This window comes from Ptiloglossa arizonensis, chromosome 8 (genome assembly GCF_051014685.1).
Source record: "Ptiloglossa arizonensis isolate GNS036 chromosome 8, iyPtiAriz1_principal, whole genome shotgun sequence".
NCBI lineage: Eukaryota > Metazoa > Arthropoda > Insecta > Hymenoptera > Colletidae > Ptiloglossa > Ptiloglossa arizonensis.
Genome location: NC_135055.1, coordinates 11,340,206 through 11,353,100, shown reverse-complemented (window position 1 = coordinate 11,353,100; position 12,895 = coordinate 11,340,206). Strand labels below are relative to the sequence as shown.

The following is a 12,895-nucleotide window of genomic DNA, read 5'->3' as shown; positions in this document are numbered from 1 at the left end:
CCGACAGAGTGTTACCATCGTAAATTCTCGACGGATAATTCGACACAGTGTCAAATATTGTATTACATCGATCCCAATGTTAAAACATGTCATTTTACACAACATTAACGTAAATAAATAATCAATCCAAAACAAAGCGACTGACATGAATTATATTCTTAATAAACTTGTACTACGTAACTAAAATGAACGCAACAAAAAAAATATGTAAAAGACCATATTTATGTAATGACCGAGAAAGTTGCGCAATACCGTACGTACATCGAGCCACTCACTGATTAAACTTTGACCGGGCACATTTTCTTGTCTTCCATCCCACTAAAAATAATTGATTGTTTAATTCACGGTGTTAATAGTCATAGATATACATAGATGAATCAACTCATAAATCGAGCAATTCTTGTCGGCGAACGAGCATCGCTTAGTTGTTTTGCAAGAAGCTTTCGTGTATCATCTCAAAACATGGTTATTGCTGTAAGTCATTTATCAATTAAAATTGAAAAAGGAGCAAAATAAAAAAGATAAACTTATCTAGTTTTAATAATTATTGTAATTACTGTATTTTGTATTTTCATTTATAGCGAAATTCTATAAAAAATACATATATAAATTAGCCGCATAAAGCATCCTGCACGAGGATAATGCGTACATGTATTTCATCGATAAAAGCACATATAGTTAAAATTATTTCTAGAGAAATTGTTTCAAGTAATCGACATTATGAAATTTGTTTGCAAATTAATTATATTTATTACACATTTAGGTAGGTGATAAGCTACCTGCAATTGATCTCTTTGAGGACTCACCTACAAAGAAAGTAAATCTTGCAAAAATTGCAACAGGTAAAAAGATTGTGGTATTTGCAGTACCAGGTGCCTTTACACCAGGATGTTCAAAAGTAATTTTTAATATATTCTTTTTAAATATATACCTTTCCATTTTCTACCATAAGGAATTAAATATACTTTATATTAAGTATCATTATTTTACAAGTTATATACTGAATAAAAATTTGGTGAAATGTCATTTTAATCTGAATATGAAATATTGTAATAGTTAGGTATTATTTTTGTATGAGTAAAGAATTAAAGTACTTTAGAGTCTTAAAATGTTATAAATAAATATATCTTAGAAAATGATTACAATCTTTTTGTAATTGAAACATTTATTTTACATGCAAATATAATATTATTTTAGACACATCTTCCGGGCTTCATTCAAAAAGCTGGAGATTTAAAAGCTAAAGGAATTACAGAAATCTTTTGTGTTTCTATTAATGATCCATTTGTTATGGCAGCTTGGGGTAAAGATCATAAAGCAGAAGGCAAGGTACTGTTACTTATGCATTACATATATATTGTATATAATTATTTCATTAAATTGGTAAAGAAGGTTTGTTGTTCTTATACAAAGTTCTACTACGTATTAAATTCCTTTTTAATGACATAGGATGACATGCCATTTGTATAAGAAATATTATCTATTTTACTATCAATTGTATATGTTATCATTTTCATTATATATCATTTACTTGTTCCATAATATTAAAATCAAAGACTATTCTGACAAACAAATTTACCCTTTCGTTTATGTGTTATTTCAAGTTTAGTAACTAAAATAATTAGAAAGGTTAATTAGTTAATTTCCAAAGACAATATAGGACAAATCATCCAGGAAGTCTCGACAATAAAATTCTACACTCTATCATAAAAACTCACACCAGTAAATTGATTTGATTGTTTTCAAAACTTTAGATCAATTATTTAAATGTTATTTATTGAAACACCTCAATCAGTTTTTGTAACTATAGAAATTTTCTAAAAAGCAGCTATTGAAAATACTGTTTTGAAGTGTATGGATTCTGGATTCCAGAGATTTTTAAAAACAAAATTGAAAAATTTATTTCTGCTATTTAGTTTTAATTTCAATTTTATTTGAAAAATCTAACAAACCTTTTGCATCAATCTAATGCAAAAAATACTTACAAAGACACTATTAATATATTGTATACATTACAAAATAGGTACGCATGTTGGCAGATCCTACAGGTCAATTTACAGATGCATTAGAACTTTCTGTAGATATGCCTGTATTAGGAGGAAAAAGAAGTAAGCGTTATTCAATGGTTCTTGAAGATGGAGTAGTTAAAGAGTTAAATGTTGAACCAGACAATACTGGACTTTCTTGTTCTTTGGCTGAAAATATTAAATTGTAAAGTGTTTGGTGTTAAATAGCATGTAGTAGATTCATCATTTCGAAGATTACAGCAGTTTATCCTATTCATTTTGTTATATAGCTATTACATATTTATATAATAAAACAAGTACATATCCCTTTTACAGAATTATAAATTATCTTGTTACATCTTATTTATTATATGTACTGTAAGCTTCATTTTATATTTAATTACTTTAAATATTTTTTACACTATAAATATTATTTGTTTTATGCCTAATAAAATAAAGAGTACTTCCAAAAGAGTGTTCCTATTTTTTAATGTAATAAATTTGTATATATAATTAGTTCCTACATGTATTCACGTAAGCACTAAATATTTAAAAAGTGATTACATATAACTCTCTCATGAAGGTTATTTTACATAATTAATATTATTTACTTTTATCCACTACTTAATATTATTTAATTATTCTACTGTATTTCAATATTTAAAATTCTACCATTTATCTATGCTGCTACTATAAATAAATTTATCATTTCAGACAATGTAATAGTGGCGTTGTAGTTACTATTTATCTATGGATTCCATTTTGACAGTAGTGATGAATGTAATGTCAAATAATTAAGAGAATTATATAGTAATAATATAGTAAAATACGAAAAGGAAACAAGTAGCATTAAATTTCCCTCCCACTTATTTTACTCTGTGCCTCACCACTTATGGCGCTGATCAGTACATCATTAAAATCCAAAGAAATACCTATCTCGATAGTTATTCTTTATCTATGATCCAAACCCTGGTTGGAAAGTTTATGGCGCCAATTATGCTGGTTTGCTGTTATTTGTGAATTTGTTTAACTCTTTCGAAAATGCCGGCTTTCCTGAAACATATCGAAGTAGACAATTTTAAATCATATAGAGGAAGGCTTATTATAGGACCTCTGAAATCATTCACAGCTGTTGTTGGACCAAATGGATCTGGTAGGTTATGTTATTTTATACTAATTATCACAGTTTTTTAAATAATTTTATATATACAATTATTTATTCTTTTAATACAGGCAAATCTAATTTTATGGATGCAATCAGTTTTGTCATGGGAGAAAAAACAAGTAGCTTGCGTGTGAAGCGGTTTAGTGAGCTAATTCATGGAGCATCAATAGGAATGCCAGTTGCTCGAAGGTATCTTTAGTTTCTCCTATTAAACTATACATTCACATGTCTGTATGGTAATTTATTAAGAAATCAAGGAAACAAATTGAGACTTTTAAAACATTGCGTCTGTATACTAATAATATTTTAACTTTAAAGCATTGTTTTATGCTATATAATTATGTATCTATTAATATTGATTGCTATACTTTTGTGTTATACTTATACTAAATAATATTTATTTATTAATACTTACTTGATAACAGTACTTGTATTTTGATAAATTTGTAATTTGAATTAAATTTTTTGTGGAGGTAATATAACAATTATATTTAAGTCATAAACAAAATTTTAATAATTCTATAACAATATTTTACTGTTCACTTGTTTAATTTATAGTTTCTTAATTTGTAAAACATATATTCATATTCATATTCATCATTAATGAATATGATATGTTTTAGACCTTATAGAATAAAAAAAAATATTTAAATGATTGAATTTAAACATTAAAGATAATATTTTCATTGTTTCTTTGGTAACAAATATTATTGATAAAAGAGATTGTTGAACTATTTAATTGTTAATGGCAACATTATCTAATAAAATTCTTGTTAGAAGGTAGAATAAGAAGTGATTTGCAAAGTTTTAAATGTAAAAATGCTATTTCTTTTGTTCTTTCTTATACAATAAATATACATTAGTTATTATGTTAATTTACATATGTGTTTACATTAATGTTTAGACTTGTATAGAAGTATGTAAAAGAATGAAATAATAGACTTTCTAAGCTTAATAAAAACTATAAAGTATTTGTCAAACTATGTCTTGTCCAAAAATATATTTTCTAATGATAAATGTATTTACAAGTATGATATATCACAATGTTGAATGAAATTTGTATGAATTTCAGTGCATCTGTAACTGCAGTATTTGAACTGGAAAGTGGCATTGAGAAAAGTTTTATGCGTTCTGTTCAAGGGTCTTCCTCAGAGCATAGAATAAATAATAATGTTAGTTTGACATTTTTCATAAATATTGAATTATATAGTTGTTCATAAAGAGAACTTTTTAAACAATGCTTACATTTATTTTGTAGGTTGTTACCAGTCAAGTATATCTTACTGAATTAGAACAGCTTGGTATTAATGTCAAAGCAAAAAATTTTCTAGTATTTCAAGGAGCTGTTGAGTCAATAGCTATGAAAAATCCAAAGGAACGTACTGCACTTTTTGAAGAAATTAGTAATTCTGGAGCATTAAAAGCAGAATATGAAAGGTACCTTTTGTATATAATTATAAACATATATAATGTATCAAACTTCATTTATGTACCACTTGTCTGTAAGAAAAAAGAAATTCTATATTATTATTCAATCAGAGGGAATCAGGTAAAAGTAAAGCAAGCAGTTTGTGGCTTATATCCCAGTGAATGTTTCAAGACATACTATACATTCGAACATTATAATTAATATATAAAATATTAACATATTCTATACTAGAAATTTAATAAAATACAAATTTCATAATGATTCTATAATTATTAAGTTCATATTATTTTCACTTTCCAAAATCTTATATTTAACATGTTTATAATAGGGCGAAAATAAGTCGCAGTTACTGAACGACTGCCGCGTAGAAAAATTGGAGTTCAAAAAGTTAAATCTGTTATACATTAAAATTTTCCAGAAATATATTAATAATATGAAATATTGATAACCACTGATAATGTAAAATGTAAAATAATATAAAATTATTTTTTTTATACAATTTGTATGCAATATATTTTTCTATTCATATAGTAGCCATGCATATATTTGTGCACAAAATTTTTTATATTATATAAAATCTTATATTTCAGATTGAGAACAGAAATGCTGAAAGCAGAAGAGGAAACACAATTTTCATATCAGAAAAAGAAAGGGATTGCTGCAGAAAGGAAGGAAGCAAAATTAGAAAAAGAAGAAGCTGAAAAATACCAACGTTTGAAGGAAGAATATGTACATCACTAATTTGCTTATTTATCTTATATTATAAAATAATGTTATATATTGGTTTTATAACGAATCATAACTTAAATAAGTAATAACTCCTAACACTTGAGTAAAGGGCAAAACTTTTCTAATTAAATATCTGTTTTCTTATAGGTAGAAAAACAAGTTGAACTACAGCTGTTTCGTTTGTTTCATAATGAAAAATGTACAGAGAATTTAGAAGTTTCACAGAAAAAGAAACAACATGAAATAGAAAAAATCGAAAAGAAAAAAGAAAAAGCAGAGGAATTATTAAAAGAACGAAAAAAAGAAGCTGGAAAATTAGGAAGAGACCTTGCTAAAATAGAACAGGATATTAGAGAAGTGGAAGTTGAAATAACAAAGAAAAGACCTACATTCATTAAAGCAAAAGAACGTGTTGCACATATGCAGAAAAAAGTAGAATCTGCACGGAAATCTTTAGCACAAGCACGTACTGCAGATGAAGCTCATAAAAAGGATATACACGAACTTCAAGAGGAATTACGTCAAGTAGAAGAAGCCAAGGCAACTTATGAAGCAAGTATTGCTGGACAATCACAATTGCAAGGGAGAGATGTACAACTAGAAGATGAACAGGTATAAATCTAAATAAGATTTGTTCGATAAACTTACAGTATTTGTTATAATAGTTGCTATGCTATAATATTACAAAATAAATTATTATAATTATTACAATTGCTAATATTTAAATTTTGAAACAATAATAGACATTGCATAATTAATTTAAGGTTAGAGAATACAATCGTTTGAAGGAAGAAGCGGGCAAACAATCAGCGAGATACTTACAACTTCTTGATTCAATAAATCGCGAACAAAAGTCAGATCAAGATAGGCTTGACAATGAAGGAAGAAAAAAGACGGAAATAGAAAACAAACACAAACAAAAAGGCCATATGCGAGATGAAGCTCTTAAAAGAGTAGAAAAATTAGAAGAACACATAAGAACATCCGAAGCTGCTTTAGAAGATCAGAAAAAATTGCGAGCTGACTTACAATCTGACGTCGGCACGTCGAAAGATAAAATACAAAATATTCAACGAGAATTAGAAAACATCTCCGAACAACTTGGTGATGCAAAAGTTGATAAACATGAAGTATCACGAACTAAAAAGAAAACTGAAATTGTAGAAAATTTTAAACGTCTTTTTCCTGGTGTAGTAAGTAATTAATTTTTTCAAGTAATTATTACATTCTTGTAAGTGATACATTTTAAAATATAAAAAGTATCATTAACAATCTTGTTATTGTTCCTCTTTAGTATGATCGTATGTACAACATGTGTGAACCAATACATAAGAGATATAATGTTGCAATTACAAAAGTTCTTGGTAAATATATGGAAGCTATTGTTGTTGATACTGAAAAAACAGCTAGACAATGTATTCAGTATCTTAAAGAGCAATATCTTGAACCAGAAACATTCCTCCCTCTTGATTATATTCAAGCAAAACCATTGAAAGAGAGACTTAGGTATGTAAAGAAGAAGCAATTAATTTTAAACATTAATTTAATACTAAGAGTCGAGATTCTTCGATCGATTCTTCTAATACTTATCAAAACAAGTATAAATAATTAAAAATTTATTACATTAATTTAAACAGATCAGTAATAACATATTTTAACAGATTTTCGTTTATTTCTTTATTATTTATACATTTTACATTACAAAATATACTATATTTGGAAGATGCGTGAAATTATAATATTATTTTATAAATTGTGTTGCTTTCAGAAATATACAAGAACCTAGAAATGTAAAATTGTTGTATGATGTATTACATTTCTCTCCCAAGGATATTGATAGAGCAGTATTGTTTGCTACAAATAATGCTCTTGTGTGTGAAACTCCAGAAGATGCAAATAAAGTAGCTTATGAAATGGATAAGAAAGCAAGATATGATGTATGCATAATAATTACATTTTTTAAAATAATATCATAATTAGAAACATAATACATACATGTAATTGCAGTGTGTTGCATTAGATGGAACATTTTATCAAAAAGCTGGAATTATATCTGGTGGTAGTTTGGATCTGGCAAAAAAAGCGAAAAGATGGGATGAAAAGCAAATGTCTCAACTGAAAGCACAAAAGGTAAGCAATTTTGTTTCACATGTCATTTTATTTCTTTTTGCATAAAACTACAACATAATGAATCTAACATTTTTGTAGGAAAAGTTAACAGAGGAATTACGCGAGTCTTTAAAAAAATCACGAAAAGAATCTGAATTAAATACAGTCGAATCTCAGATACGTGGGTTAGAAACACGTTTAAAATATAATAAAAGTGATCTGGCTGCTACTGTAAGTAGCATAACATATAATGTAACAACAGTTTTACTACACCTTTTGTATATAAATATTTAAAAATTAAATTATATTTATTATAGCAAAAGCAAATTTCAGAACTTGAAACAGAATTAGATACTCTTCAAAATGAGTTAAATATGTTTGGTGTAAGTATGGATATTTTTTTGTTATATGTATTGTATTTCAATAAGACTAAAAGTACACTAAAATTCGTACAATTTTCTGTATAGCCAGCAATAGCCGCGATTGAAAAAACTATGACCGAAAGAGATCAAGAAATACAAAATATCAAAGAAAAAATGAATAACGTCGAAGACGATGTCTTTGCTAGCTTTTGTGAACAAATAGGCGTATCTAATATTCGTCAATACGAAGAAAGAGAGTTACGGTACATATCTTTTATTATAACGCTAAGAAATTTAGGTATAGAACATGTACGGAAATAAGGATATTAATTCTTAAAATCAAATTTTAGATCACAACAAGAAAGAGCAAAGAAAAGAATGGAATTTGAAAACCAATGCAATCGTATTTACAATCAATTAGATTTTGAAAAACAACGTGATACGGAGAGTAAGTGAATACGAAGAGACAGTTTATGTTATTTTGTGAGATTCAATATTTGTGTTAATAATATGACAGCTAAATAAGATGGCCATGTATAATTTATTAGATAATGTTTTGCGCTGGGAACGTGCTGTTCAAGATGCAGAAGATAAACTTGAATCTGCACGCCAAACTGAATCTAATCAAAAAGCAGAAATAGATCATGATGAGACTCAAATGGAGCATCTGAAATCAGCACGAAATGCAAAGAAAATGGAAGTTGATCAAAAAGAAGATGAAATAGGTAAAGCCAGGCGCGAGGTTGGAGCCATTGCAAAGGATATACAAGCTACTCAAAAGCAACTGAATGGTATCGAAACAAAAATTGAACAAAAAAAAGCAGAACGTCATGCTATTTTAATGCAGTGTAAGGTATGATATAAATTAAAATAAAATTGATCGATTTTATATATTCACTATTTCTAAAATAGAAGTATAAATATAATAATATTTAGATGGAAGATATTGCAATCCCAATGCTCCATGGAAATATGGAAGATATCGCTCGCGAAAGTAGTACAACTAATAGCTCAGAAACCAGTAATGACTTATCATTAAGTACTCAGCAACAATATGAACGTGAAAGACGAATTACCATAGATTATGCGTTTCTCCTTGAAAATCTAAAAGATGTAGAAGAAGAAGATATTAAAAAAACGACTGATAAACTCACGAAAGCAATTAGTGATTTACAAAGTACTATTCAACGTATTCAAGCTCCTAATATGAAGGTAAAGTATAATTTCTTTTTATTTCTATCACAAATAAATAATACAAAAATATGCGCGCACATACACACCTATATAATGGAATATGTATAATTTTGTTTAGGCAATACAAAAGTTATATCTTGCTAAAGAAAAGTTACAAGAGACTAATGAAGAATTTGAACAATCTCGGAAAAAAGCAAAAAGGGCAAAAACACAATTTGAAAAGATAAAAAAGGAAAGACACGATAGATTTATGGCCTGTTTTGAACATGTGGCCAATGAAATTGATCCGATTTATAAGGTTAATTTATATTTATATAAACAATTTTTATAAATATCATAAACATAAATTTAATATATCACAATTTATATTATTTTAGAGTTTAGCAAAAAATCAATCTGCTCAAGCATTTCTTGGCCCAGAAAATCCAGAAGAACCTTATTTGGATGGTATTAACTATAATTGTGTTGCACCAGGAAAACGATTTCAGCCAATGTCTAATCTATCTGGAGGAGAAAAAACTGTTGCAGCATTAGCTCTGTTGTTTGCAATTCATAGGTACTTATTTATATGCAATCGTCTATTATTGAGTTTGAATGTTAATTATTTAATCAGATAATTTAAATGTGAAATTTAATGTCTTTATTTATCTTTGCGTTGACGCCGGTACAACAAACTAATTCACCCAGTACTTAGTTATATAGAATCGTCATGAGATTAATAATTGTAAAATATTACACTTGAAACCAGCAAAAAAGAATTTACCTTTGATGACCATTAAAAATGCATTTCTACACATTTGAAGAATGAAGAATGCAGTGTCAATCTCGTTTTTGCTTATACGTATTTGCATTATATAAAAATTATAATTTAATTTTATGACATTTACAGTTTCCAACCTGCACCATTCTTTGTCTTGGATGAAATCGATGCTGCCTTAGATAATACTAACATTGGAAAAGTTGCAAGTTACATCCGTGATAAAACAAGCTCCTTACAAACTATCGTTATATCTTTGAAAGAAGAATTTTATTCTCATGCGGATGCACTGATTGGTATTTGTCCTGATGTGGGTTTATGTACATTTTATTAATGTATTTAAAAATGTTAAATATGCTATATTTATCAAAATAACTATACTTTTCTCTAAATTACAGGTTGGTGAATGCTTGGAAAGTAAAGTATTAACACTTGATTTAACTGCATATCCTACGCATATTAATTAGTAGAAAATATTCGGAATTCAATATTTATATATTTTTTGATTACATTTGTTTCGTAATGCAATTTTAATTTACATGAAAAGACGTTGGTTATTATACGTACTATTAGAATAAATAATATTCAGTTTCATTAAAAGATTTGTAAACTTTGTGTGCAAAAATTAATAGTTGAACAGGATAAATTTTAATATGTATTTGAACCATTTGTTTCTTATACTTGAATCACTTAAATATAGTTTTCTTGTTTTTAATACATATAGTTTTATAGTTCTATTATACTTCACTTACTGTTATAATTTGATAACAATGTTTAAAAATTTTATTCTTATTTAAATCTAATTTACAATGGAAAATTGCCTTTTGTAATGTAAAACATGTTGTAGTTCTATAATAAATTATTAATATAAACATAGAATTATGTATTAAATAAAAATGTTCCGACAGTTTTTAAGTAAAATGAGAAAAATACGAAGTCATAATTTTGATACTGTATATATGTACACACGTACCTTTATAGACTAAGAAATTTCTGTATCATATTTCAATATACATCAATTTTTGAACTTGTTTTTTTTTTTAATATGCAAATAATAACACAAATAGCAAAGTAAAGAACCAAAATAATTGTTGTGCTTGTGCGAAAGCGACGTAAAAAAATACTAATCTACTAAATTGTTCACCTACTGACAACTCATCTTTCAAAAATATAAGTTACATTAACTTCCAATCTAAAAAAGTTACTTTTGTTTGATATCAATTGTGTAGGTGTACTCTTACAGTTTATCATGAGTGTAACTCGATTGTAGGATATATTAGAGTATGCAGAGTGGGATATCTTTTTTTTTTATCTTATTAAACATAAAAGCTATTTTATTTGTCATATCGAAGAAAAGCACTGTGTGCTCGGCTTTCGCGCAGTCTCGCATAAATATTTAACACGTCGGTCTGATCTAGATCAATTTAGATTTCGATAATTTTCAAATAAATAACTCTCGGATTCCGTAGTTTGAATTCTTACCGCTTGTAACGTTGTAATCGTATTCCATTCTGAATCGATAACGTTGGTTGTGACACAGAAATGGTAAGGGAAGTTTATGAACTCTGAATTCGTGCGACACAAAAAAATAATATCTGCAACGTCTATTTTATACATATATCCGCTGTGATTAAAACCACAAAGTATTTAACTGTATTTATTTATAACTTTCCCATCGTTTCTCGAATGAATGACTATTACATTCCTGATTCCTTAAAACATGTAAAATAATGCCGCAAGAAAAGAATATTCGGATCCCGATGACTTTCAAAATTCACAAATTTTTAACATTTTATGAGTAAACAATAAAAGAATATCAGTTTGAAATATCTAAAGGATATTTGAAAATAATTTGATGTACACTATTGCACATTTATATGTTATTTGTAAGACAAGTCTACGTTTCTGTAATCAACTTTATAAATATTTAACGTTTTATTCAAATACTTTCGTTTTACAAAATCATTGTAAGATGTTTATGCAGTATTTATTATTTATTTTATTGCCATTTACGTTTCAAAGAAACGAATCAACGTTTTCGAAGTTCAACAAAAATGAATTTAAAAAAATACGAAGCACCGTATAGTAAAATTGCAAACAAAGATAATAAATGACTTTATACAGGAGTGGTCGCAAAAAACATAGTTTTATATAAATTTCGATATGGATTCAAAAAATTTTCTTAAAATTTGTAATCATCTTTCTTTGTTTTTTATACAACAAAGAATGTTCAAAACATGTAACACTTATACTTTCCACTTACATTGGAACAATACTGCTCAAATTGTGCATAAATTAATATTATTATTGAATGATAAATTAACAAATTCACATTTTCAATATTAATCGATACTCATAATAAATAACAACTTATTATCGATAATTCTAAAATCGTATCATTTTGTGCACCATCGAACCATTTAATTGTCACTTTGGAAATATTGTTTAACGTGTATTGAACAATTAAAACACGACTATCTAGATTTAATTATTTTATCGAATGCACAACATTATTTGAAGACTTTCGCTTTTCTTGACCTTTTTATATTCGATAAAAAGCACTAAGATTTATTCTAACAGAACAGTAACGATGGTATTAATGCATTGACCATTCCAAGATCTGTAATTCCCATTAAAATACACATGACACATTTATTTCATCAAAGAGATATTTAATATCTTTTTCTACTTTCTTTTTTCTCTACAATATCTTTTTCTGTTATACTTCACTTAATTTTTTAATACTTTCTCTTCTTTTTCTTTTTTCATTTTGATGTTTAATGTACGCTACATACGTACATCTGTACACTAATGTCATTTCATCTCGTTTAAGTAGATCGGTAAATAAATATTTGTTTTTCGTGAAACATTTCAGAAAAAGGAAAACTCCTTTCAAGCAATCAACTTCAGTGAGTAACTAGACCCGCCACGTGGCATGTTGAACATAAATACGCAAATACACTGCGCCTTAAGAACTATAAAAATAACTTTCTATACTTGAGCAGGCATTTTTAACACAGAGACCTGCTCGATATTAAATCTTATGGTGGTATCGGGACCCACCATCGAGCCAGATGCAATCAATCTCAAAGAAAGCAGAAACTAAATCTTTCTCGATGTAACATTGATTTTATTTTACAACAG

The 12,895-nt window shown here is 27.4% G+C and overlaps 2 protein-coding genes across 2 annotated transcripts; both read left to right on the top strand.

Moving 5' to 3' along the window:
* Nucleotides 1-234: 234 nt before the first annotated feature.
* Nucleotides 235-2,336, top strand: Prx5 (Peroxiredoxin 5). Its single transcript, XM_076317975.1, has 4 exons — nucleotides 235-474; nucleotides 764-898; nucleotides 1,198-1,329; nucleotides 2,024-2,336. Exons 1-4 carry the CDS (start codon nucleotides 373-375, stop codon nucleotides 2,213-2,215), a joined length of 561 nt encoding a protein of 186 aa, XP_076174090.1. The 5' UTR covers nucleotides 235-372; the 3' UTR covers nucleotides 2,216-2,336.
* Nucleotides 2,337-2,962: 626 nt separating this feature from the next.
* On the top strand, nucleotides 2,963-10,451 carry Smc1 (structural maintenance of chromosomes 1). Its single transcript, XM_076317614.1, has 20 exons — nucleotides 2,963-3,159; nucleotides 3,240-3,360; nucleotides 4,244-4,343; nucleotides 4,430-4,608; nucleotides 5,191-5,329; nucleotides 5,477-5,941; nucleotides 6,094-6,522; nucleotides 6,624-6,835; nucleotides 7,098-7,266; nucleotides 7,337-7,459; nucleotides 7,538-7,669; nucleotides 7,756-7,821; nucleotides 7,906-8,063; nucleotides 8,151-8,248; nucleotides 8,349-8,653; nucleotides 8,737-9,012; nucleotides 9,113-9,292; nucleotides 9,372-9,550; nucleotides 9,884-10,061; nucleotides 10,150-10,451. The coding sequence occupies exons 1-20, from the start codon at nucleotides 3,048-3,050 to the stop codon at nucleotides 10,216-10,218; spliced, it is 3,690 nt and encodes a 1,229-aa protein (XP_076173729.1). The 5' UTR covers nucleotides 2,963-3,047; the 3' UTR covers nucleotides 10,219-10,451.
* Nucleotides 10,452-12,895: the final 2,444 nt, after the last annotated feature.

Excerpts from the sequence above, each read along its gene's own strand:
- Smc1 (XM_076317614.1), top strand. The coding sequence starts at position 3,048 with ATGCCGGCTTTCCTGAAACATATCGAAGTAGACAATTTTAAATCATAT. Across the intron at positions 7,670-7,755 it reads AAAGTGATCTGGCTGCTACT|CAAAAGCAAATTTCAGAACT; the intron begins GTAAGTAGCATA and ends TATTTATTATAG. Across the intron at positions 8,249-8,348 it reads AAAACAACGTGATACGGAGA|ATAATGTTTTGCGCTGGGAA; the intron begins GTAAGTGAATAC and ends ATAATTTATTAG.
- Prx5 (XM_076317975.1), top strand. The coding sequence starts at position 373 with ATGAATCAACTCATAAATCGAGCAATTCTTGTCGGCGAACGAGCATCG. Across the intron at positions 899-1,197 it reads TTACACCAGGATGTTCAAAA|ACACATCTTCCGGGCTTCAT; the intron begins GTAATTTTTAAT and ends ATATTATTTTAG. Across the intron at positions 1,330-2,023 it reads ATCATAAAGCAGAAGGCAAG|GTACGCATGTTGGCAGATCC; the intron begins GTACTGTTACTT and ends ATTACAAAATAG.